The 24,403-nt window shown below is 29.6% G+C and overlaps 2 protein-coding genes across 2 annotated transcripts in view; one reads left to right on the top strand and one right to left on the bottom strand.

The window, feature by feature from the left end:
- The window catches only part of LOC107452725 (uncharacterized), a 135,738-nt gene extending 130,848 nt beyond the window's left edge, over positions 1–4,890 (bottom strand). The window contains exon 1 of the mRNA XM_043057155.3: positions 4,742–4,890. Within this exon, the coding sequence (XP_042913089.1) occupies positions 4,742–4,760 (19 nt within the window). The 5' untranslated portion in view covers positions 4,761–4,890. The remainder of the gene's footprint in view (positions 1–4,741) is intronic.
- Positions 4,891–22,406: 17,516 nt separating this feature from the next.
- Positions 22,407–24,355, top strand: LOC147815864 (uncharacterized). The gene is made up of 2 exons (XM_087157527.1): positions 22,407–23,079; positions 23,432–24,355. The coding sequence occupies exons 1-2, from the start codon at positions 23,035–23,037 to the stop codon at positions 24,293–24,295; spliced, it is 909 nt and encodes a 302-aa protein (XP_087013653.1). The 5' UTR covers positions 22,407–23,034; the 3' UTR covers positions 24,296–24,355.
- Positions 24,356–24,403: the final 48 nt, after the last annotated feature.

The following is a 24,403-nucleotide window of genomic DNA, read 5'->3' as shown; positions in this document are numbered from 1 at the left end:
AGACATGAACACTAGGCTAGCTAATCAATGGTAAATTTCTCGTATATCGGTTGACAAATAGAGGTTCCTTATTTCTAATAGTCCATTAATTCAAACGAGAACCAGCAATTCACTACACTACCTACCCTTCAATATCTGTGAAATCTATTATTATGGCAGTGAAGGTTTGATAGTCGGGACAACTTCTTGTTGAATAGCCGGTAATCCTTCCTTCAAGAAAGGGTACTTTGGTTTGAAGTACAGGAATAAAGTTTTGGAGTCCAATGTTCTCTTATAAAGGTTGCAATTGGAAATGATTTTATTTTAACGGACGATGGCCATGACCACAAAAGCTCATCTAGTAATGGTAATTAAAAATATTCGCCAGATGGATTTGCCAGTCAGGTTTCCAGACGTCAACCATAAAGAGCACAGGGCTAAAGAGAATAGAAGGGCTGGTTCACTCCTTTGAAGTATCTCTTGCCGCGCCGATCCTCTGACGTCACTCTAGTGACGTCACTTTGGCGCAAAGCTCGCACTTTTACTTCAAGAACGGAGCGTTTGGCCTTACTAGCTCTAACTAATATTGGATCATTTCTTTTTGCGAGATATTCTAAGACATTTGTTATTTTCCATAATGACTTTCCTCAGTTTTTGCAGTGAATTTACAAGAATTTAAAACTATTATCGAAATGCCAGTTTGAGCGATTACAACTTGCAAAAATTCTGATATAAAAACAAAAGGAAAAATTATAATTTTTCGCGTGTTCCCTAAAGTAAATGAACAACTATGTAAAGAATGGATTCCGAAATGACACAGTTAATATAAAACCGCAATACGTTTATTCTGTCGTAAAGAACTTTTATAAAAATTCATTATCTAAATAGAAACCGCCTCGCTACTTCATAAAGAAAGGCAGGTGAAAAGAATTAAAAAATAGATAAAGTCAAAGAAATTTAAAATGTAAGTAAAAAGTATAAGTAAAGTATATAGTTGAAATTTTCCTAATTTCATAACATATTTTTTAATGTAGTTATTCTAAATATTTATGATTTTTTTTAAAAATTATATTCTCTTCAACTTAAATATCTATATATTATATCATCGTAAATTTAAATGCCTATAAACAATTGTAAAATTTCTGATGTCATTATGAACCTAAATTATTATTTTGTTTCAGTAATTAGCGTTTAAGGTTGATGTTTCCTAATGATTAAGTATGAACAAATTGCTATTAACGACATATTTTAAAATCAGGGATTCTAAATTTAACTTAACTTATCGTTATAAAAGAATATGTAGATAAAAAAAGTGTCGATATATGCCTTCATTTTTCTTAATAGTTAAAGTTAAAACTGAACTTTTTAAAATAAAGTATTTATCGTGTCATTTTCACCAACTAGCAAAACATTTTTATAAGTTTAAAATGGTATTTTTTTAATATAATAACCAAGAAAGTTTTTTTTGAACTATGTTTATGAACGGAAATAATGTGTTAATTACGTAAAGTTTGAAGGCTAATAACCAGAAAAAGTCTAACTTATTTTTACAAGAGAAAGATGCAAAGTTATCATATCTTTGCTTGCGATCTCCGAGATCTGTAGACACAGTGACGTCATGAGGAGGGAAATCGTAGCTTCAGCTCTAAGAGCGGAGTGAACTAGCCCTTGTATTCTCTTTAGCCCTGTAAAGAGCATATCGGAGGGCAACTGAAACTCGCAATTTACTTCGAAAACCAACTAGACTAGATTCTAGGATCAGAAAACAGTGATATTGAGGGAAGGGGGGCAATAGCCAAAGGAACTTCTAAATTGTTTAATTTCCAGTATGAAATCAAGTTGTAAAACTTACATATTTGTAAGAGGGACTATACCTCCTACTATTCCAGATGTTTAGTTTGATTCAGTCACTATTTTTTCGTACTTATAACTATTACGCACTAATAGGCGTGTGTGCAAATGTTACAGATTATTTAATCTATATATTATCAACCAACAATTATGCAAAAATTATTAAAATCTACCGTGATTAGAAAACGAAAATTGTCATTTAATTGTGCAACATTTGAAAACTGATATATAATGCTTTATGTATTTATTTCATTTTGTGGCTCAGTTAAGTTACCTCTTAACCGAAAGTAAAGTTAAAACGTAAATATTTGTGTTCATCCTCATTCAATTTCAAAAGAAACCGAATGTTCTGTAAAATAGAACTTTCTCACAAGGTACATAATAGTAATTCGTGACATAATAGAACTGGATGAATTCAATTCAAAGCACTAATTTAAAATTATTATTTTTAAGTTTGTGTTTGGAGCATTATAGCTTCTACTGGTTCTACCATTAAACTATTTTTGTCCAACCAACAGTCATATCTTAATAAATCAGTTTTCGGGGCCCAGGCTCTCGGCATTGAGTGAGGGTGACTTAAGTCCACATTATTGAAAAGAATTATACGATAACATGTATGAAAAAGACAATAATTTAAATTAAAAAGAAAGTTAATATTTTGAAGTTCAAATTCTTATCTTTAAGTAATATAGAAACAAAAACTGAATCCAGGACCAGTGCGCAGTTAAATAATAATCATGAATTAAATGTACACAACTAAAAAATAGAAAACGTTAAATAAAGTTTAGATTTTAAAAATAAGAGTCGCGCAACAGTCATAAATGGCTGCGTTTTCGAGCAATACCCCATGTATTTAAATTTACAAAAACATATTAAATTGTATATTTTTTAATTGTATTGACATTAACGATTCTTATATTCATAATATTTATTTTATAACCAACCCCAGAAGACGAAGGAACTTCTGAGTCAAGAATTTTCAAACAAACTGGCCGCTATGGAGGTCTTGAATAAATACAAAATAAATATGCATTATATAGAAAGGAAAACCGTAAGACCAAATGTCATAAGAATCGGCCACAGTACGGTTAAAATGCACCAAACTAAAGGTAACAAAATAAAACTTAATTAGCTAGAAACTATACTTAATTAATAAGAAACTAAACGTATAAAGGCATTAAGGCATAGATTTATTATGGATCATTATAAATCGCTATTAAGATTTAAATATATAATAGACGGTATAACGACGAAATCTAGAGAAAATGAAATGACTTATTATTGGATAATTGTATATGTGACTATAATCAATAACAATACTGACTCTAAAGATTATTCATGTTTGGAGACCAAAATGGCTAACCATATTCATTTAGGATCAAACTTTAAAATTAATAGGCATATTATCCCAGCTATTTTTATAATTATCAACTCATTAATTTGCCTTGCACAAGTAATTAATTACCTTAAACTTATTATAAAAAAATTCTTACAAATATCTCTACTCTTATTACTAAAGTTCAAAAAATTTAGTTCATAGCAGGCGTTAACTGTAAAAACTTTGCTCTCTTAATTTAAGAGATAAAATTGTTGTTACAACTTGAGAAGCTTTAAAGATAAAATCCTGATAAACCATTTATCCTTCGAAGATAAGATATTTATGTTAATTCTGCTTAAGACATACTCACATAAACAAAATAAATTAAGATAACATGTCCAAGACCTAAAAATTTTCAGAATTAAGTGTATATAAACTTGATCTTAAAATCCTTAAAAAATCAATAAGTTATTTATACTGTAAAACTTCGTGAATTATAATTTAAAAAAAACTCATAATGATTATACTGATTGATTATAGTAAAAATGTCATTTTATGAAGATCTGATTCTTTCCCCAGTATTAGTTCACTTCCCTTTTTAACAATATTATATATTTTTAAAGAAAAATTTTCATTAATAAGACAATTCGACAAAATAAAAATGAGAAGAAAAAAAAACATAAAAATTTACTTGATTTTAAGGTAAAGATTTTTAGCAGACATCATTTGAACAAATAAAACTTTTATCAAAAATAATTTAAGTTTTTATGAAGATCGATATTACAGGAATGAACGTCCAATGCAACTAAAAAGAAATCTATTTTACTTATAACACCAAACGATAAATTTAAAATGTATGATTCATATAAAAAGAGAAATAATATAAATTAAATTGATCATTGAAATGTTTCTACTACCTGCGTTTCAAAAAATAAAATATTTATTTTAAAAAAGTGATATTTATAATCGATATTACCAGATTATAATAACATATATCTACAAATAAGGTTTAAAAAAAAATTGTTAGAAATTCTTTTTTTAAAAGCGAACGATTTTTTTAAAGAAAAAAAATATCGTTTTAAACAAAAAATGTGTAACAACTAAAACTATTTGAATGTTATGACACAAATTATTAAAAAATAATATCGCTCTTTATTCAGAATTTATTTATGTGATCATAAATATATGAGTACATTTAAGAGAAATACGAGAACTTCGAATATTATTTCACAACCTTTCCATCGTAACAGCTTTTAAGTAGAACTGATGAAAACGAAAGGGTGACAAGGTAAAATAACGTGCTCTTAGATTCAAGAGGTCAAACACGCCTAAACAAAACACCTGGTGGTCTGCCGGCTTTTGCCATTCAACTAATAACACATTAATTCAATCATAGAATATTCTATCAATGGCAGATAAATGATAGATCTTTAAATATTATAAAGAAAAAGAAGCTTAACTATTCCATAATTTCAAGATGATAGAATAAATAAAAGGTAAACATAATTGCAATTTTGAATATATTTTCCTTGATGTAAAAAGAAATATATTTATTTATAATGCTTTTCACTGACTGAAACAAAACAGACATACCTAGTAATTTCCGTGGCATAGTTATAGCAAATAATCCAAAGTTATAGAATTAGGTATCCGTTTTTAAATTTTGTAAACACACACTAGAAACAGAATCGGCGCCATTGGGCATTGCAGTTGCGCACATATCGTCATCCAACTTGAGTATGTTTTTCAAAGGTAGTTGTTCAGCCACTCAGGTTTGCGGTACTAGGGTTATATCATTAAGCACTTGGCGAAATTATTTGGCGCTTTATCTGAATGAAATAAAAATAAATCTAACCTCCCGAGAAAAAATTCACGTGTTAAGCTTTTTTATTAAAGCTATTAATATTTCTCTAATAAGATTTTTGTGTGCAAAAAAGGAAACTTTTAACGTATCTTTAACTTCAAAATATTTAAAATAATATCTTTCTTCTTCTTCATTTCGATTAAAATGTGTAAAATAAAGAATATATAAACAAGTTGAGCTGATTTTAAATTATTACTACTTTCTGGGTCACTTTTTTTTCTTGATTCGGAATGCGACACAAAAATAAAAAATTAGACAATAAAATAAAGGATAAAAATAAAATAAATGATAAAAATATTTAGAATTCGAATGAGATTCATGTTATTAAATTCCTTGAAAAATAATTTTAAGCTGCGTTTAACTTTAACACGCAAAATTTCAGAATATTTTCACTTGTGGTAGACAAAGTGAAAATTTTAAAAAATTTTGAATACCTCTCTGAATTTAGCAAAGTTTTGTGTTTAGTTAGAAAATTTTTGTCATTTTGAAATGCTGTTAACTTTGAATAATTGTGTAGAAGATTAATTAGTTCCTATCTTTTGCAGTTGATTTGATACACTTTTAAATGACACATTTCTTACACCTCTCTCTCTCTCTCTCTCTCTCTCTCTCTCTCTCTCTCTCTCTCTCTCTCTCTCTCTCTCTCTCTCTCTCTCTCTCTCTCGCTCCCTCTCTCTCTCTCTCTCTCGCTCCCTCTCTCTCTCTCTCATAAATGCGGAACGACTCCCATAAACTTTGTATTTGGTATTTCCATATGAGTTATTGGTAAAATAAGGTCTGACACTATTTCTTCATTTGAGACGACAAATTTAGATTATCAATATTATTACCCATTGGAAAAATGGCTGTTGTTTTGGGGTTGATGGCGTGCGCACCATTTTTGGACGTCATCACACTTTTCAACTGTGTTCAAGAGTAATAGTAAACAGTGCGCATGAATCGTCATTGCATGCGTTGTTATGGCGACCGCTGCTGTTTGATAATTTTTTTAGAATTCTTTTTTTTTACCTAAGTAAAAAGTTATTTAAGACAGCCATTTTTCTGAAGTTGAAACTTTAAAATGAACTGAAAAGCATATTTCAAAACCATATTCTCAAAAATAGAATTGCACAAGTTATAAAAATTCAGGCTAACATAAACATTAATAAAAAATTGACACAGCAAGATCGAATAAAAAAAAAAGAAGATGATAATTTTTTGAATTTCTTGGAGTTGATTGTTTTCACCTCTGTGTTTTTTCTTTTAATTTCCCCAGCGAATTTTTAATGTTTATATGCAATGTTAATTACAATACAATTATTTTAATAGTCATTTTGTGATTCACTTATTTATAATTACTGCTTTGGTGGTGATATAAATATGAATACTGAAGAAGGAAGAGAATTTTGTGACGTTTTAAGAAATGTGTATTGACTGGAATTGAAAATCAAAGAACAACGATAACAAGACAAATCAATTTATGTAGTTTTCGCAACCAATGACAATTTTTGTTTATGAATGTCTATTAAGGAAGAAAAAGAAGCATTTGACTATTGGGTAACCAGTGATTACAATAATACAATCACAATTTTCTTCTTTTCGTAATTCTTATAATTTTTTTTTCCCTTACGTTGGAAAGTGATTTCTTATCTAACGCTCTAACAATTTATGTTTCGTTTTCGATCCTTTCTTTCATGGTTAACAGATGTGTAAAATTATCTTTTCCTCGCCCATTAAATGTTAAATTTTGATTATTCGTATTAGAAAACTTCAAGCAGATTTTTTTTTTTTTTAATGAATAGTTTTTATCATAGAAAGAAAATTTTTTAATATTTTCCATAAAAATAATTAACCAAAATTAACAGCGCTTTGCTTTCGAATGGAAATATAGACTAAAAACAAATAATGGATGAATACAAAATTAAAAGAAAGTCTAACGATGCTTTGCTTTTTAACCACCTGTCAGAAATATTGAAGAGCAACTTTTCTTTTAAAAACCCTTAGCAGGAGTTTGATTCAAAATCATTATAATATTTAGATTAGCATTAATTTATTAAAGAAATAAAATAAAGTAGCACCATATCTTTGAAACGATCATTAATTTTTACTACAAGTTTCTCTAAGGAACATTAAAATTTAAATGTCGCCTTTTTCCCAAAAGCAGGACTTTTGTGTACCCTTTCTAAATTTTTCGTAACGCTGGGTACCACTAATTAAAAAAATGAATGTATTTTTTACTGTAAAAAAACACTAAAGTTAAAAATCATTACTGGCTGTTGAGGCCACTAATTATTAACTGTTAACTCTGTAAAAAATAGTCAATAGAAAATTACGTAATCTTGAATTTTTTAAGTCTAGCTTTGTTTTAAATAAAAAATTTTGAAATTTTCGTTTCTTGCAAGATATTTCGCATAAGAATGCGTACGCCAGCTAAACTGTACCCGTACCCCTGAGGGTACGCGTACCACACTTTGGGAAACACTAGTCTAGGGGTATCGTCCTTCCACTAAATATTTCGAAGAGTAGGGGTAGCGGTTTCGAATCCCGCAATGACCTTGAATATAACAATGCAATCCTTCACTTATTTGCGTTATTTGTTCTTCTACTTTTCGAGGGTTTATAAGACATTTTCTTTATTCAGCACATAAGCCTACATGTGTTATAAAATTTTAGCTACTTCATTATATGTAAGGCCACAAGTTACACACCAGTCCCAGATTTTCTCCAGTCTGTCTTAACTATTTGGGCTTTAATATCACACATGCGAAAAAAGAAAAAATATGCACTGTAAAATTTGGTTGTTTAGTTGCAATGATATACTGCGATGTGTGATTGTCACATTTTCTTGTTTCTTTTTCCCTTTATTTATAAATGAAAATAAAAATATGAAGGAAAAAATCGATAGATGACTTTTAAATTATATCTTTTACACTCTGATTAATCTTTTCTTAATGCTTATATGACTAATTATTTGAGGCCTGTATAAATACATAGCAGTATTTGTTTATTGCTCCTTCTTAACATTATACGTTTTTGGTTTTGATTTTCGTTCAAAATAAATTATTATTATAAAGTAATCACACGCTACCTTATGATGCAACACTTTACGTTGCATAAAAACTTATAAACATATAAACTTATGAAGCCCATTAGGACGGTGATTATATATGAGTGATCGTGCTATCTTCCCTTCACGTGTTTCGGTCATTGCATTTTCATTTATAAGACGAGCCTTTCTAACTCTAGCGGCCCAAGATCACCCGGACGTGACCTCGATCTTGTACTGTCATATTAGTACTAATACGTACTCATACGTACTTGGTACGTATAAACCAAATACGTATATTAGTACTTATAAGTACTTGGTACGTATAAACTAGGAGTGTGCGGAGGGGGAAGCGATTCTTTATCATTTTGTCGATCCTAAAGGGATAAAGTTACAGTTTTACGATTAATAATCGTAATCGATCGGAAAAGGAGTAACAATTAATTTTTTCATAGCGTAGTCAATACATGCTATGTCAAAACATGCTATTCAAAATAATGAATACAAGGTAAATATTTAAAGTAGTTGGATGTAATGTAAGCAATTAACTGTTCGTCAAATATTCTCTTTTTGGAAAAAACATATAGTCTTTTTGTAATAACTAAAAATTAAGTAAGAATTTAAAAAAAGAATAATAAATTGAGGATGATGTTGCAATGGTAACTTAGCATAATGACAAGGATTAAATTTTATCTCGATAGAATCTGAAGCTAAATCTGTAAAATCAAATCTGTTTTTGTACAATGAAATTTTTTAGAATCTTTTATGTGAAAAGTTTTTTAATTTTTATGAAACTACTAGTTTTAATCATGAAAAATAAAACTTATTGCGAAACAACCGTGGTGGTTGATGTGCGAAGCGAGCAGCGGGTGGAACCTCCTGATTCATTTTAATTGATTATTGTTAATTTTTTCAAAGATGTCAGCTGCATTGCTAAGCAATAAAATATTAATAACCTTAAAAATTGCTCAAAAAATTTTACATGCCGTGATCTATTTTAGTTTTTGTGAACCTGCATGCATACAAGATGTAGTAATATTTAAAAAAATTAAAAAAATCAAGTCTTCGATTAAACAATTTAGGGGAAAATACTAGCTTAATATCACTTTTTTACTCTCTAAATTTTGACGGCGATACGAAAACATAATATGAGTTTCAATTTCCAAAATTTTGATCTCTTTCTCTTTTTTAATATATAAATAGATTAATATAAGATTTTTAAAAAGAAATAAAAGTGTTTTTCGGCCCACCCTAATGCAGACAGCCTTAAGTAGTTTCTACGTTTTATACACAGGTGTTATTCTTTATTGAAAAATCTAAGTGAAAATATAATAATTGAAAAATATAATAATAAGTCAACTGTTTTGATTAAAACCAGTTTAAAATTAATTTTAATGGGATATATGGCGATGCTTTAAAGTTTTCGAGACAAATAATAACTACTTTTACTATTGCGACAACTAGCATCTTGCTTCTAAATTATGCGTTATAGGCCATAAATAATGACCGAATAGGATTTTTCCGACATTTTATTAGTAGGCGGCTAAGGTTGAATGAAAGAAAAGCAATTGCAGATATTTCGTCTAGAGCGGATGGAGGAAAATAAATAGTGTGTTGTTAAAAACCCTACAGGTACATTTTTATAGTTTATAATTTGTCTGCTGGTCCAACTCTTTGAACATTGAGAATATGGATGTGCTGTAGAAAAAAAGTTTTTTTTAAAAAATAATTCTTAGCTAAGCAAGGGTAAAAGGGTAGGAGTAAAGGTTATTTGATTACATTTATATTTTTTTTTTATTCTCTGTGAGAAAATCGAATATTTTTGTGTGAACTTGTGAGGTTGGTATAATCTATCTTATTTAATAGTAATAATTAAAAACACTCATAGTCCACTTTTTTCGTATCGATAAAACAGGTTTAAGTTTTTTTTTTTATTGGTTGTTTTATATAGAAGGATGTAAAACCATGGTGGAAGAAATAGTAAGGTAGTCAAATAATTTTGGGCTTCCCTTCGCGTAATTTTTGTGCCTACATTCGTTTTTTTTTTTTTTCTTCTTTTTTTTCTTAATCTGTTTTAGTGAGCGCAAAAAATTCACAAATCGGAAATAAATAAAAAAATATTAACCATTTATTATTTCCTTGAAATTAAGTTCATGCAACGCTAAAAACATTTATTACGGGACCACACAGTGTGAAAAAAGCCGGTCCAAAGGGTATAAAATAAAATAATTTTCCGACTATAAAAGTCAAACAAAATGTTAAAATCATTCAGGGTTTTTTTTTTCGGCTATCTAACCTTAAATAATTGAGGTTATTTTAGCGGAATCCCGATTTTATAAATACCTTTCATGAGTTGCAGTGAATACACATACTATCCAAAAAGAACTACATATATTTATTTATTTGGATATCTTGAATGTGAAGAATCAAATTTTCCTACTGTTTTATCAATAAAAGTCTTACAATTAGGTTAAATCTCAAGCAGTTAAATGCACAGGCCTATGCTGCTTCAAGTTCTGAATTTGTTTCTGGCGTGCACTGTTAAAAATTCCGAATCAATATAACGGTATAAAATACCAGCACTTCAGGAGCATCATCAGTAAAATCCATTTTTATCGTAAAATATTTTTGTGTATTTTCACAGAGATGTTTATTTAATTAAAATGATTCAGTGATTTTACAGCAATTTTTACTTAAAAAATTAAGGTATATTAGACTTTTATTTCCGTAACATGCTCCTGTATAAATGGATTTTATTGTAAAAAAGTTTCAGCACCCTGAGTACCGGTACTTTTTATAATACTTTGATCTGGAATTTTTTACAGTGAATGCTCAAGTTGATACTGATTAAAATAAGGTCTTAAAAAAAACTGTTCTAAACTGTGAAAATTGTTATCAACGAGGCGTAATTCTTTATTCTTGAATTGAAAAGTTTAATAAGAAATACTTGATTATTTGTAAATGCATATCCTTTGCGTAATTTATTTAATATATTATTATTTTTAAAATATGTCTTTTTTTAAAAAAAAATTGCTGTATCTTTTTATTGACATTTTACATAAATATATCCAAAATATTAAATAAATTATGGATTATAAATTGGATGCAAATATAAATACAGATTTAAAAATAATTACTGTTTATTATTACCGTCGTTGAACAGCCGACCCAGTTTAGGGTTTACGGCTACTAATGTTCAACTCCGTAGCCTTGTAATTTTGAACCAGAAGACAAGGGAACTCCTGGATAAAGTATTGGGAGAATTTCTGCCTTCGTGGAGGACTTTTTGATGGAACTAACCAGCATTTGCGTCACATGGAGAGGAAAACCACAAAAAACTTCAGCGGTTAGCTTGACGGCAAGGGGACTCTAACCCATGATCCGTCTACCAATGAGGGTATTTTACGTCAGCACTGTGGACTGTGTGAGCCTGGTGCTGATTTCGAATTATCAGGGCTGAACCCGGATCACCTTATTGGAAGGCGAGCGCGCTCTATCTCCTGAGCCACCATGGCTCTATTTATTGGTTAAAAAAGAAAAAGGGGTGATATCTAATTTTTAGGAGCCCCTGTTACCCTTCCACGGACTCTTGAGTACCGCGGAATACCGTTTGGGTTCCGCTGGTCTAAACAATGATGCGAGGAATCTTACATTATTGTTCATTTAATAAAAATAGCTATAAAACCTAAATGAATTGAATTTTAAAAAAAATTAAATTTGTTTCAGCTCCTTTTAAATACATTTTAGTATTGTTCTCATAATTAAAATATCTGCACTTATTTTATTTTAAGAAAACCAATGAAGCTCTTAGATATATTACTTCATTTATTATTGATAGAAATTTTGCGATTAGACAGTATTTAGAAACCTTCCTAGTTTTTCTTTTAAATAAGGTCGAAAAATAATTTTTAACATGTTCACGATTGTACGAGTTTTGGTTTTCATTCATTTTTAATATTCTTAGAACAAGCTTCTTTTAAAAGACCTAATTTTTTTAATGAAATAACTGTTCTTTCCCAAAAATGTTACATTTTTTTCTAAATAATTTACTTCAAATACTCTAAATTAATGCTAGCTGCATGTATATTATCCTTAAACTAAGCAATTCTCTACTATCTTTAAGTTACATATACTTTTCTGAAAACATAAGTGCAAAAAATTCCGTATAGCGCTTAGATAGGTAGTGAAAATTAATTTAATTTTTGAAAACACGAATTGTACGAAGTATAATTTTATAAAAAAAAAACTTAGTCATTTTTATTATTTAATTCAATATTGACGGAGCAAATTTTGGGTGATAACGTATAGAAATTTTTATGCTGTGTTAAATAAATTTGGAATTGTTAAATGACACAAATTTCAAGAATTGAAATGAATCAATTGAATAGTTCCGAATAGTTAACAATTTTAAAAAAAATTAAAAACAATGGACTTTTTTGCGAATTAAATATAGTTTTAAAATCAATTATTGTTCAGTTTTTATAATATACCTTATAATTCAAATTTTAGCTAATTTTATCTTTATAATCAAGTATTCTTGACCTGAAAGTAGCTAATTACTAATGTTTACATCTTCTCAATCGAAAGAAGATAAGTGATTTTTCCATAAGAATACGGCATCATTAAATACGGCTTGTACTATTATTCTTCTCTAACATGCACTAAAAAATTTTTGAAATAATATATTATAAAATAATAATTTCGTATTGTTTCGAATCAGTTAACTTTGCTTTAGTATAGGTAACAATGACATATAGAAATCGCTGACTCTCGAGTAGTGGTATAAAATATTGACAGGAAGACAAAAGCTCTCTTACGTCAATGACAAAAATGAATGTGGCATTGGTAGTTAATTTACACTTAATTTCATTTTCATATCTTTTAATTTCTCTCTTTGAACGCAGTATAAAATTTTTATTTAGTTAAAATCCAAATTGTTGAAACATTTCGAATGTCTTATTAAATAAGATTTAAAATATATTGTCTACTGTAATTTTTTTAGTGTTCCAAGCCATTATTATTCATTTAACGTTTTTTAAAAGGTCATTCTTGTCATTAATCAAGGTAAATGAAACTATCTCACCTACTGAAACATACAATAATTAAACTGTAAAAAATTCCGGTATAAAGTACCGGATTTTTGGGTGTATCTTCCGTAAAATTCTTTTTACCGTAAAATTTATTTTTACCGTAAAACATGTACCGAAATGTTTACAGTAATATTTATTTAATTGGAGTGATTCGGTGATTTTAGGATAATTATTTATGTAATTCCAGACATATGTATTTATAGCTATATATTTATGTATACAGTAGAACCCGTTTAAGAAGTTTTTCAAGGGAGTGGAAAGAAACGACTTATTAAACGGGAAAACTTATTAAACGGTGAAACTTAAAAACACATTAATAAAAAACTAAAAAATTTTAAATTGTGTAACTTATATTAAATTCTCAGCCTAATGAAATAAATATTGAATTTTAATATTCATTTAGAAAAAAAATTGCTAATAAATAAAAACAAAGTAACCTACTTTATTTTTTGTTTCATACAATGTAATATACGTTGTTACAATAATTGACTAGATTTCTGTGAGAAAAAATCGTGTAAAGTGGTTTGTTTTTGTCTTTTCTCACCTACCTTTAAGTGAAAATTGTCCAACTGCTGTAAAAATTTAAACATTTCCGGGGGTACATTTTCAACAGTGTAAATAAATTTCCTAAAAGTATCCAGCCCTTTCCTGGCATCAGAAAAGCTAGGTGGTTTAGCAATATCTTCTTCAGTTTCACTGAATTCTTCTGTATCATTTGTAACATCACAAATATCCTCTAATGTCAGCATATCACAAGGTAAAATTTCGTCGTCAACGGATACATATTCTTCAAACGATGCTGTGAAATTAAGTTTATTTTTGAATGACTTCCAATCATTAACAAAATTTACGTTTGTTTCTTCGTCTTCATCTTCATCTGATATTTCATATTCAGCTTCTACGAGATATTCTTCAGTTGTATCTCCGTCAGAGAATCCAGCTTTCCGAAAACAGTTAGCAATGGCAGATGGTGTTATTAATTCCCATGCTGATACAATTAACTCAATCGCTTCTAACATATTGACTTTTTTTAGCTCTCCAGTATTTTCAAGTCCTTCCAGCATCCGTTTCACAAGTCGCATTTTATAATGCTGCTTAAATACCTTAATAACTCCCTGATCCATTGGTTGTAGAACAGAAGTAGAATTTGGTGGTAAGAACTGCAACTTGATGTTAGTGTACTTATTCTCCTTGGAATGAGCAGCGCAGTTGTCTACGAAGATTATGATGTTTCGTTTTTCTTTTCGCATCTTACTGTCTAATTTTTTCAAATACGTTTCAAAAATTTTAATTGTCATCCAGGATTTTTGATTACTGTCATAATCACAAGGCAGTGACTTAACATTTCGAAAGCATCTTGGTTTTTTCGATTTACCGATAACTAAAATCGGTAATTTTTCTATACCATTCATACTGGCCCCAACTAAAATTGTCAAACGTTCTTTACTGTTTTTTCCGCCACGGTTCACCTTTAAAGGCAAAAGTTTTATCTGGTAAAAGATTGAAAAACAGTCCACATTCATCCATGTTAAAAATGTTCTTTGGTTGATACCCTGAAATAATTTCAGGTAATTTAGCTTTCCATTCTTCAGCTTCTTGTAAATCAACGCTGTTACAATCTCCTTTAATTGTTTTATAAACTAGACCAGCTCTTTTTTTCATCCGATCAATCCATCCATTGGAAGGCGTAAAATCAACATTCAATTTCTCCGCAATCTCTAATGCTTTTCCTCTAAGAAGAGTTCCGTTGACAGGCATGTTGGCGGATCTTGCTTGTTTAAACCATATCATCAGTTTCTCTTCAATATTTTCGTATTTTCCTTTCTTCACTTTTTTTACTTTCTGGGATGCACCGGAACAAGAAGAGTTTAAGATGATGTCTTTCTTAGCAATAATGCCATTTAACGTAGTAACAGGAAGATCTAAATTTTTTGCTATTTGAACTCGTGTTAATTGAGGATAGCTGTCAACAGCTTTTAAAATTTTTACTTTGTCATCAATAGATAGAGCTTTACGCTTAATGCCTTTACAGGACATTTTCCACAAAAATCAAACTTTTTACGATGATTTTTAAGATAACATAAGCGCCTACACTAAGAAAATTTTCAACGAAATGCTGCTAAATGTTTAGATGTATCTTTCTCTTCAGTTATTGAATGGGTGTGGACAGCAGTGAAGTTCGTGAGTCACCAGGCTATTCATTTAAGGTGGACACAATGACAAAGCTATTTCCTACATTCTTATCAGTTTCATAGTTCATCTAAAGGTTCACATTCCTTTGCTCACACCTGTTCCTGATAAGTCACCTTTCTTTGTAACAAAGGAGTGATGCAGGTCAGTGGTCAGTACCCATACATGTGTTTGTAAGGGCAAGTTAAAACTAAATAAGACATTTTAAATAAAATTTTAAAAAATCGAAATTAGGAGTGGAAACTTCTTAAACGGGAAAAAAACTTCTTATAAAAGTAAATTTAACATTATGGTAATTGGTTTTTTTAAAAAATAACTTCTTACGCGGGAAAACTTCTTAAAAGGGAACTTTTTAAGCGGGTTCCACTGTATATGCTTTTATATATGTGTATTTATATATATGCATTTTATTTATGTTTACCAGATGCATCACCAGAGTTTTTGCTCCTTAACATCCTCCAATAAAAATGAGATTCTCGGTAGGCCAGTAATTTTCACCGAAGTTTGAACCAGTTTTTTTTTTTTTTTACAGTATACAAGTGACATGAGATATGTAAGTAACAAAGAAAAATATTCTGCTGTGTTATGGGGAAAGACTTTTGCCAAATGTTCTCTGTGGAGGGAACTGTTAGAGGGAAATTTTATGAAATGTATCTCTGTGGCTTATTTAAACAAAATCAATTCATAAAACTTTATTTATAAAAAAAATTTCATGTTTGGTTTGTTTACCAAAAAAAAAAAAATTAGGTATTTATCTATTATTTGGCTGTATTCCATTATTTCTTTTTTACTAGCCACCCTTTGTGACCCGTTTGGTTGTTGCCTCGAGGTTTGGCATCGCTGTGATACGATATTTCAATAATTAATAATAATTTCAAAAAAATCGAATGCATCTATAATGGATTCCAAAATTTAACTCATTATAATTATTATTTTTCGATTCTACAAAAATGTACATTTTTAAAAAAGAATTATATTAAGGTAATCATTTATTTTGAATTTCAATCTATGGCAGGAAAAGGTTTGTCTAGTTAATTTATAGTTACGAGGTATGATTTAGTAAATTAACAGCAGCTTATGATTTACTGTTTTTTATTATATTTTATTTCCTTCCTCAACTCTCGAAATGGTTTCGTTGTTGACGTCGCGTTAGAGCTAAACTTATGAGCTATTAATGGTGACGGTTTGGGATTAATTCTTAATGACACAATACTGGCGCATGCGCACGCTACCCAACCAGAATTTATCGGTCAAAATGGAGGGCAAATACTGGTGGTCATTACCGAATCGAAATTATTTTTAATATTTATATTGCTTTCAATTTATACGATTTTTTACTTTAATATTCTTGAATTATTTTTAATTTATCACATCCGGATTTTTAATTTGCAGTCATTACATTAAATCCTTGCTATATTAAGGGTTTTTTAATTAATGACGTCATGCTTGGAAGGGGAGAGGATTCGTAAAACTTTTACAGTTTGTAACTAAGAGGAGGGAGAGAAAGCAAGAAGTAAGATTTTTGTTATAATAAAAATATTTAAAATCAGTAGATATTGTTTGTTTAGTACTTTTTTCCTCTTTTCCATCAAAATAAGTACACTTCTGATCCTCATTACTGCAATGGTCACAAAGGCCATTTGAAAACCTAGTTAAAATTTAAAAATAAAATTTAAAAACATTATCTGTAACATGCGTTTTGTTTCTGTGTTCCTAGCATATGACAATGGGGTAGAAAAAACGGTGACAAAGAGGAAGAAGGGATCAAATATGTTAAAAATAAAATGTTACATCATTTAAACATTAAATTAAAAAAATTTATTTCTATTTTCAAACTGTTTTAATATTTAAGAAAAATGAAGTCATCATTTGCAAGCTTTTAAAAATAATTATCAAACACGTTCACAGTTGGAATAGTCAAAAGTTTCTAAATTACAGACGTCAGTGCTGATTTATAATCAGAATCACGTAAAGAATTACGAAATTTAAAAGTAACGCAAAGAAGTGAACTAAATACATAAAAAGTTCATTGCATAATTTCTACTTCCAAGGTAAATCAAATATCTCTTCGTAACATCGTTTGTGAAGGATAGTTTAAACAACTAAATATATTTTTGCTGTTTTAGAATGAGTATTTGAATCTGTAAGCCACATCATCCAATCTCTGGTATGATTCGATGATTCTAAATATCGTTTAATAACTGATTCGAATTATTAAATCCGCTTGATAAAAGTAAATTAATTGCATTCTGAAGATGCGAATCAGTGAGTATAATTTTTTGAATCATTGATTGGTATATCATTTCTATTGATTCTGTATTATACTCTTTTGAATTGAATTAATTTGTTCGAAAACTAGTTGATTTGAAACTATTATATGGAATCTGCTGGTTAGAAATCTGTGGTTAGAATCACTGAAGTAAACAGATTTGCTTGATTCGAATCACTTTGATAACTCGTATTCATTGATTCATTGCGTAAACAATTCTAAATATGATTTTGCAACATCGAATGCAAATTAAAAAATCAAAAGACCGTAATTTGTGAAAGATGATTTATTTCTATATTTTATGTATATTTTATATATGCAAAATATATAAAATATAGAAATACATTTGTTTTTTATATATTTTTTCAGCATTTGTCCATTGATTTGTTGCATTCAGTGATAGAATTAAATCTATTAGCCACATTACTGAATCACTGAAGTGATTCATTGCTTATAATCAGCGTTTTGAATCAGTTAGTACGAATCAGTTAAATGTAATCCTTTGAGGCAAACCAATGAGTATATTTTTTTTTATTCAAGAATTTTATTTATCAGTTTCTTTGATGATTTTATTATATACTCTTTTGATTTTAATTAATTTGTTATTTGTTCAAAAAATTAAACGAAGTGAATCTATTATTAGGCAGTAATAAAACTACTAGTAATAATAGTAGTTACCCTACGTCTTTATTTACGTCGTACTAGAGCTGTACAATTGAATATTTTATTTTATATGATAACCTACGTTGAAGGGCCGATCGATTTCTGAGCTTGCGGGTATCAATGTTCAACTGCATAGCTTTGTAATTTTAAACCCAACTCAAAAGACAAGGGAACGCAAGTGGAGAAACTAGAACTCGTGAAGGGAGCTAACCCACATTAGCCTTACATGGAGAGGAAAAACCCCTTACGGTTAGCCCGATGGCAAGGGGATTCTGTCTACCACTGAAAATATTTTACGTCAACACTGTGGTCGGGACGAGACAGCTGCAGAATTCGTATAAACCAGCCACAACTGGGATTCGAACCTGTTCACCTCACTGGGAGGCAAACGCTCTATCTCTTGAGTCGCCACGGTTCATAACAGAATGTAGGCATAGGTCTTTGAAACATCCCTGAATAATGATCCTTTTCGGAGGGGATGGCTGCCCTGCTTTAGTAACCCGACGAGCAGCGCTCGAAGAAGAGCACTTTACAGTAGTACAGTTTAAGAAGGACCGAAACCACGCATCCTCGATCCCTTTGCAGTCCGATCAAAGTGGTCACACATCCGCTCACTGACAGCTCTTTGTGATGCTTAACTTCGGTGTTCAACTGGGAACCGTGTCTTTACTGTAAGTCCACTGCGGACCGAAGCACGTTGTACTAATATAAAAAATAAGTAGTTTTAGTGGATATGATACTATTTTGATTAGACCAACACCCAAGTTTGTCCTTTCCATTTATCTCAAAATTAGCATATCAAAAATTAAGTATACATATTCACAAAAACTATTTTAAAATGAACTGGGAACCGTATATTTTAATCAGTCCACTGCGGCACTCCATTATTTGGAATCCACCTTGTTCGAATCCAATCTTAGTCTTACTTAAGTAAAACGAATTCACTAGATTCGAATCACTTTAATTAATCGTTTATGAGGAAATGAACAAAATTAAATGCAAATTAAAAAGGAGAAAATACTTCAAATGTAAAGCGATTTAATACATTCTTGCAGTTTTAGATTGGGCACTGTATCAGTAATTCATATCACAGTACCAATGAACGAAATCATCAGTTTGTAATTCAAGGCAGTTGCTTTGAACCAGCTGATTTGAATCATCTTAATAGAATCCAACAATACGAATCAGTGAGCATATTATTTAGAGTACGTGATTATTATCTGCTGATTATAATCAGTTAATTGGAATCGATCGATTTGCAATATGCTTATTACATTTAGTTTATTCGTATCAGTGACACAAATGAGTTGATTCAATTTAAATCAATCGAATGATTTTTATATTAACTTAAACACTTAATGCAATTTGTTGATTAGGAACTGTCTTTTAGTTTGAATTAATTTAATGAAAAAATAAGTTGGTTTGAGCCTATTATTTATAATCAACTGGTCCGTTTTCATTGTTAAAATAATCTAATCAAATTCATTTGCTTGATTCGAATCACTTTGCCAAATTCTATTGGAAAAAGTCTTTTCCAATAGGTGAGTATAGTTGTAAACTCATTCTGTTTCTTATATATATTAAATATTTAAGAAAAATAATATTGCTGTAGTAAAGTATAAAAGTATTACAGTAATATTAATGAAAACAAATAAAGTAAAAAAAGGAAAATATTATGATATGTGACGTAGTTCAAAACGGGTTGAATAATATCAGAGAAATAACAATTTAAAAATAATTTTCTGATAAAAAAACTAATAAAACTTTTTAAAATGCTATTTCTCATGAACAATTTAATTTATTCCTTTTATATTTCAGATTTTTTCATATAAAATGACGTAGTTTAGTACGATACAAAAGTTATATGCTTTTAGCAAAAGCCTTTTTAAATTAAATTAAATTAAATTAAATTAAATTAAATTGAATTAAATTAAATTAAATTAAATTAAATTAAATTAAATTAAATTAAATTAAATTAAATTAAATTAAATTAAATTAAATTAAATTAAATTAAATTAAATTAAATTAAATTAAATTAAATTAAAAAAATTGTTCTTATAAAAAATATAAAGTTATTAATTATTTCTACAAAGACAAAATATAAATGCATTAAACAGTTAAATAAACTTTTATTACATTATGTTTAAAATCTTAATATTTGTGATGATTATAGAATCAGTAAGAAAAATTAATTTTCCCCAATTTGCTGATTGTGGATCAAAAGTAAATGGAAAAATATTGCTTACTTGATTGATGCAAAATTGAATCGCAGTAAGTATTTGGCATGATATAGTTTTAATGCATGAATACAGATTTTTAAATCGAACAATCTAATGTTCTCAAACTGACGTACTTGAAAATTAGGATTCAAATTTATCTTTTCTTTTATATTTGAAGAACTTAGTGAATGTAGTCTTTAGAGACCTTTTTTTTTTCAAATAAATTTAGATTCCTTACGAAACAATATTTTTTTAAGTCAACAATCTTTTTTTCAAATATCAATAATAATTTATTTTTCCTACTTTTTATATTTGTCAGATGTCTTGAGATGAAGCTACTTTCTGACAAATGACGGTCCTCATATATTTTTGAAGTAGAAGCATGTTCCAACAGCATGTTCCAACAGCAACTGAGCAAGAAGCTTTCGAGGCATGTCATTTTAGCTGTAATTTAAACGTTAAGCATGTTAATATGATGCAAATATTTTAAAATTGCGTTGGAGATGGATTTCGCCAATTAGAAGGTATAATCTCTATTTCTGTTGTCAATATAAAAATTGAAAAGCTTATTTACTCAAAATCACTTAAGATTTTCATCCAATTAGCTCTTCATTGCATTAATGTATTCATCGAATTTGTATTTTCTTTCCCATTTTTAAAAAAATTGGCTAAAAATGTGTTTAACAAACCATCATATTCACCGTAGTTCTCAAAAATATCAGTCATTTTTTTTCAATCTTTATTTTTTTATAATCTTCATTTCTCTAGCTACCTTTCATGAAATATGATGGATCAAAAAGCGTTACGCCTCATCTACTTATCTTGATGAAGAAGAGCTCCCTTGTCGTCCCCGACAAGCACAAAAATGAAATAAAAAAGTGAATAAAAGTTATACGGATAAGGATAGAATGGACAGTGAAGGGATGGCAACTCATGGGTGTGTCTTCACTGCTATTGTAGCTTCCTTTCCTAACATTTTACAATTAGGGTGACGAAATGCAAAAAATAGGCATATAAAGTGTTCCGCACAAATCTAAGTGAGTTATAGGCTTAACGAAAAACGTGTTTTGAAAAACGTCATAATAAAGATTAAAAATTTTAAAAACAGCATAGATATTTTATGTCTAGAACATTTACCGTTATAGATTAATATCCACAATCAAATTTATCAAAATTCATGATAAAATACCAACCACAATTTTAAACACTTAAATAATAAGAATAAAAGATCTTACATTATTTATTTTAACTATACAATTAAAAGTAAAAAGTTTTTTTTTCCAGAGATTATGGACACCCCATTGTCAATAAAAATAAGCAAATCAGAAAAGTGTCCTTTATTAAATTAACCATAACTATCTTGTTAACGTGGCATGGTTTGGATGATGGAATGGTAAAGAAAGCATTTAATGTTTAAGAAATACCCATAAGTAGTATAGACAGCGCTACAGCGTACAGCGGGGGGTCCCTATTCCTGACGTCATCACAGAAAGTCAAGGGGTGCTTATTTCTGCCCAACCGGAAGTTGCTTATTTCTGCCCGCCTACAACCGGAAGTTGTTTATTTCTGCCCCCCCCCACCGGAAGTTGCTCATTTCTGCCCGTCTATAACCGGAAGTTGCTTATTTCTGCCCGTATACTTATTTCTGCCCGCCTGTAGTTTCGATTTTAGTTTCGGTTTCTGTTTATTATTTAATTTATTAGTTTTCTGAGGGTGGCAACACTTATTATTTTTAATATTAGTTTTTAAGGATGGCAACACTTAGAAACTTTGTTATTTGGGGAGATATTGTATATTATGAAGTTATGACGTCATCTCTTATTACATAACACATAAATGATATCATACTTTTACTCTAGTGGCGCCATCTATGTGAGAATTTTAGAAATAAAATAACTTTAAATCTATTTTAATGTTTAAATCTGTTTTAATATTATTTATTAAATATAATTAAGGCTGAGGATCGAACTCACGCCATCAAAAAGCCTTCGTGGGTCAGTAGTTGGATATCATAACCACTGACCCACGAATGCTTGGTTAGATATGTGTTAATAAGTTAAACCTTTGTATAGTGAACACGTGTATAAATAAAAGCTGTTTGATAACGATATCATCCTACAGTTTCATCGATATATTTTTCACTTAACCTTTTGACAGTTATTAAATAATTATTTCTGCCCCTCTTAATGTTATTATAACTTTCTCTGGTTGGCAACGGTACTGACCATACACCTGTTTTGTGTGACGTGTTTTGTGTGATAACACAACTACTGATTACAGAGCGAGTCATTCTGATAAGGTTTAACAAGTTGGATCTTGGTCTATGACGTGTGTGTTGAATTCAGTTCCTTTCACTTGCGCTGGTAAGTAGTTAAGCATGTGACAGTTTCATATTTTTCTGATTGGCTGTTAGAGTTATATTCCTTTGTTGGCAACGATTAATACTGTGTTGATTATAATTTCCCTATCGTATATAACAAGTTCCTTTGCTCTGGCGTATGTAGTTACTTCGTGAAAATTGTTAATATTTATTTCTTAAGTGGAGTTTTACAGTCTTTAGATAGTTATGGAAGCCAACTCTTCATTAAAAAGAAAACACGATGAAATACAAGTAAGTACTTCTATATTTTTTACCCTTATTTTATCTTCATGTGTAATAATATTTTTATTTAATGTTAATAGATTTTCCAGGCTAAACATAATTTTTAATTTCTTTTACTAAATGTTTTTAACACTCCTATTCGAAACTTATCCTTATATTTTACTTTTAAACTTTACATTAAATATTAATATACAATTTGCTTAGAAATTATATTTTACTCTTAAACTTTACATTATATATTAATATACAATTTACTTAGAAATAGTAGTTCGAAATAATGTAGTTAATGTCTAAACAGTAATTAGGTTTTGCTTGTTTGTTTTTCTTGGTGACTCAAAACATTTCTTTTTTACATTTTTAGGATGTACCAAAGAGGAAAGGTCTTTTCCAAGAGGGTGCCTATCCAGAACATTATTTTCCTATTGGAGACAACCACTTTATACTAGCAAGTGCTTTTAAGGAGAAAACTTCGATTCACATTAGAAAGTTCAATCGATATGGAAACAACTATTATCCCTCGACAGTTGGTCTGACGTTGCAACCGGAGCAGTTTAATATTTGTTTCAAGCATGGGCCTCCTACTAACATATTTGACATTGTGGAAATCAATCTTGCTTTAGAGGCTCTCAATCCAGACAACAAAAAGGATTTCTACATTCTGATGACTGATGACGGCAAATACTCCTTGACTCATGAACATACGTGTCGAAGTGGTCGCGTGTACAAATTCCCCCTCGATATCACATTTGCCCAGTGGATGGCTATCAGACGTGTACAGGAGGAAGTGATATCCAGCTACATCACCCTGAAGTTCAAGTCTAGAGACTTTTTAAAAACTTTTAAAATGATATCAAAACGCTTGCTACCAGTGGAGAAGCCAAACAGTAGCCGCTATGAAGAAGCGGAGAGAAGTATGAACCACTGCCTCACCCTAGTGTTATATAGACTCATCGGTGAAAAAAAGGGTCTTAGCCCTCCTCTGAGAGTGGAAGATGAAGACGTTGAGGTGGGTGATTTAGTACCCGTGAAGGACTTTAATGAGTCCTGTATGTACCTCAATGTTGTGGGAGTTGTGAAAGACTTTGAAAAAGAACTATGTGAAAACGAACTTTATCCAGAACGTGAACCGCTCATTGACTTTTTAAGTGAGACTTATTTAAAAAATATACGGTTGGATGTATGTATAGATGCTGCTAGAAAAGATTTCTGTTCGTATGAATTTTAATTTGTTATATTTATTATTATTTTTAATTTGTTTTCTAAATAAATGTAATTATGTTAACTACATATTTTTTTCTCTCTCTTTTTCTATTTCAGCAGGCATGACTTTTCT

The sequence above is a fragment of the Parasteatoda tepidariorum genome, chromosome 2 (assembly GCF_982258835.1).
Source record: "Parasteatoda tepidariorum strain Cologne lab strain chromosome 2, Ptep-v5.0, whole genome shotgun sequence".
NCBI classification, from domain to species: Eukaryota; Metazoa; Arthropoda; class Arachnida; order Araneae; family Theridiidae; genus Parasteatoda; species Parasteatoda tepidariorum.
Note: the sequence above shows the minus strand (reverse complement) of the source record. Positions and strands in the feature narration are given on the sequence as shown.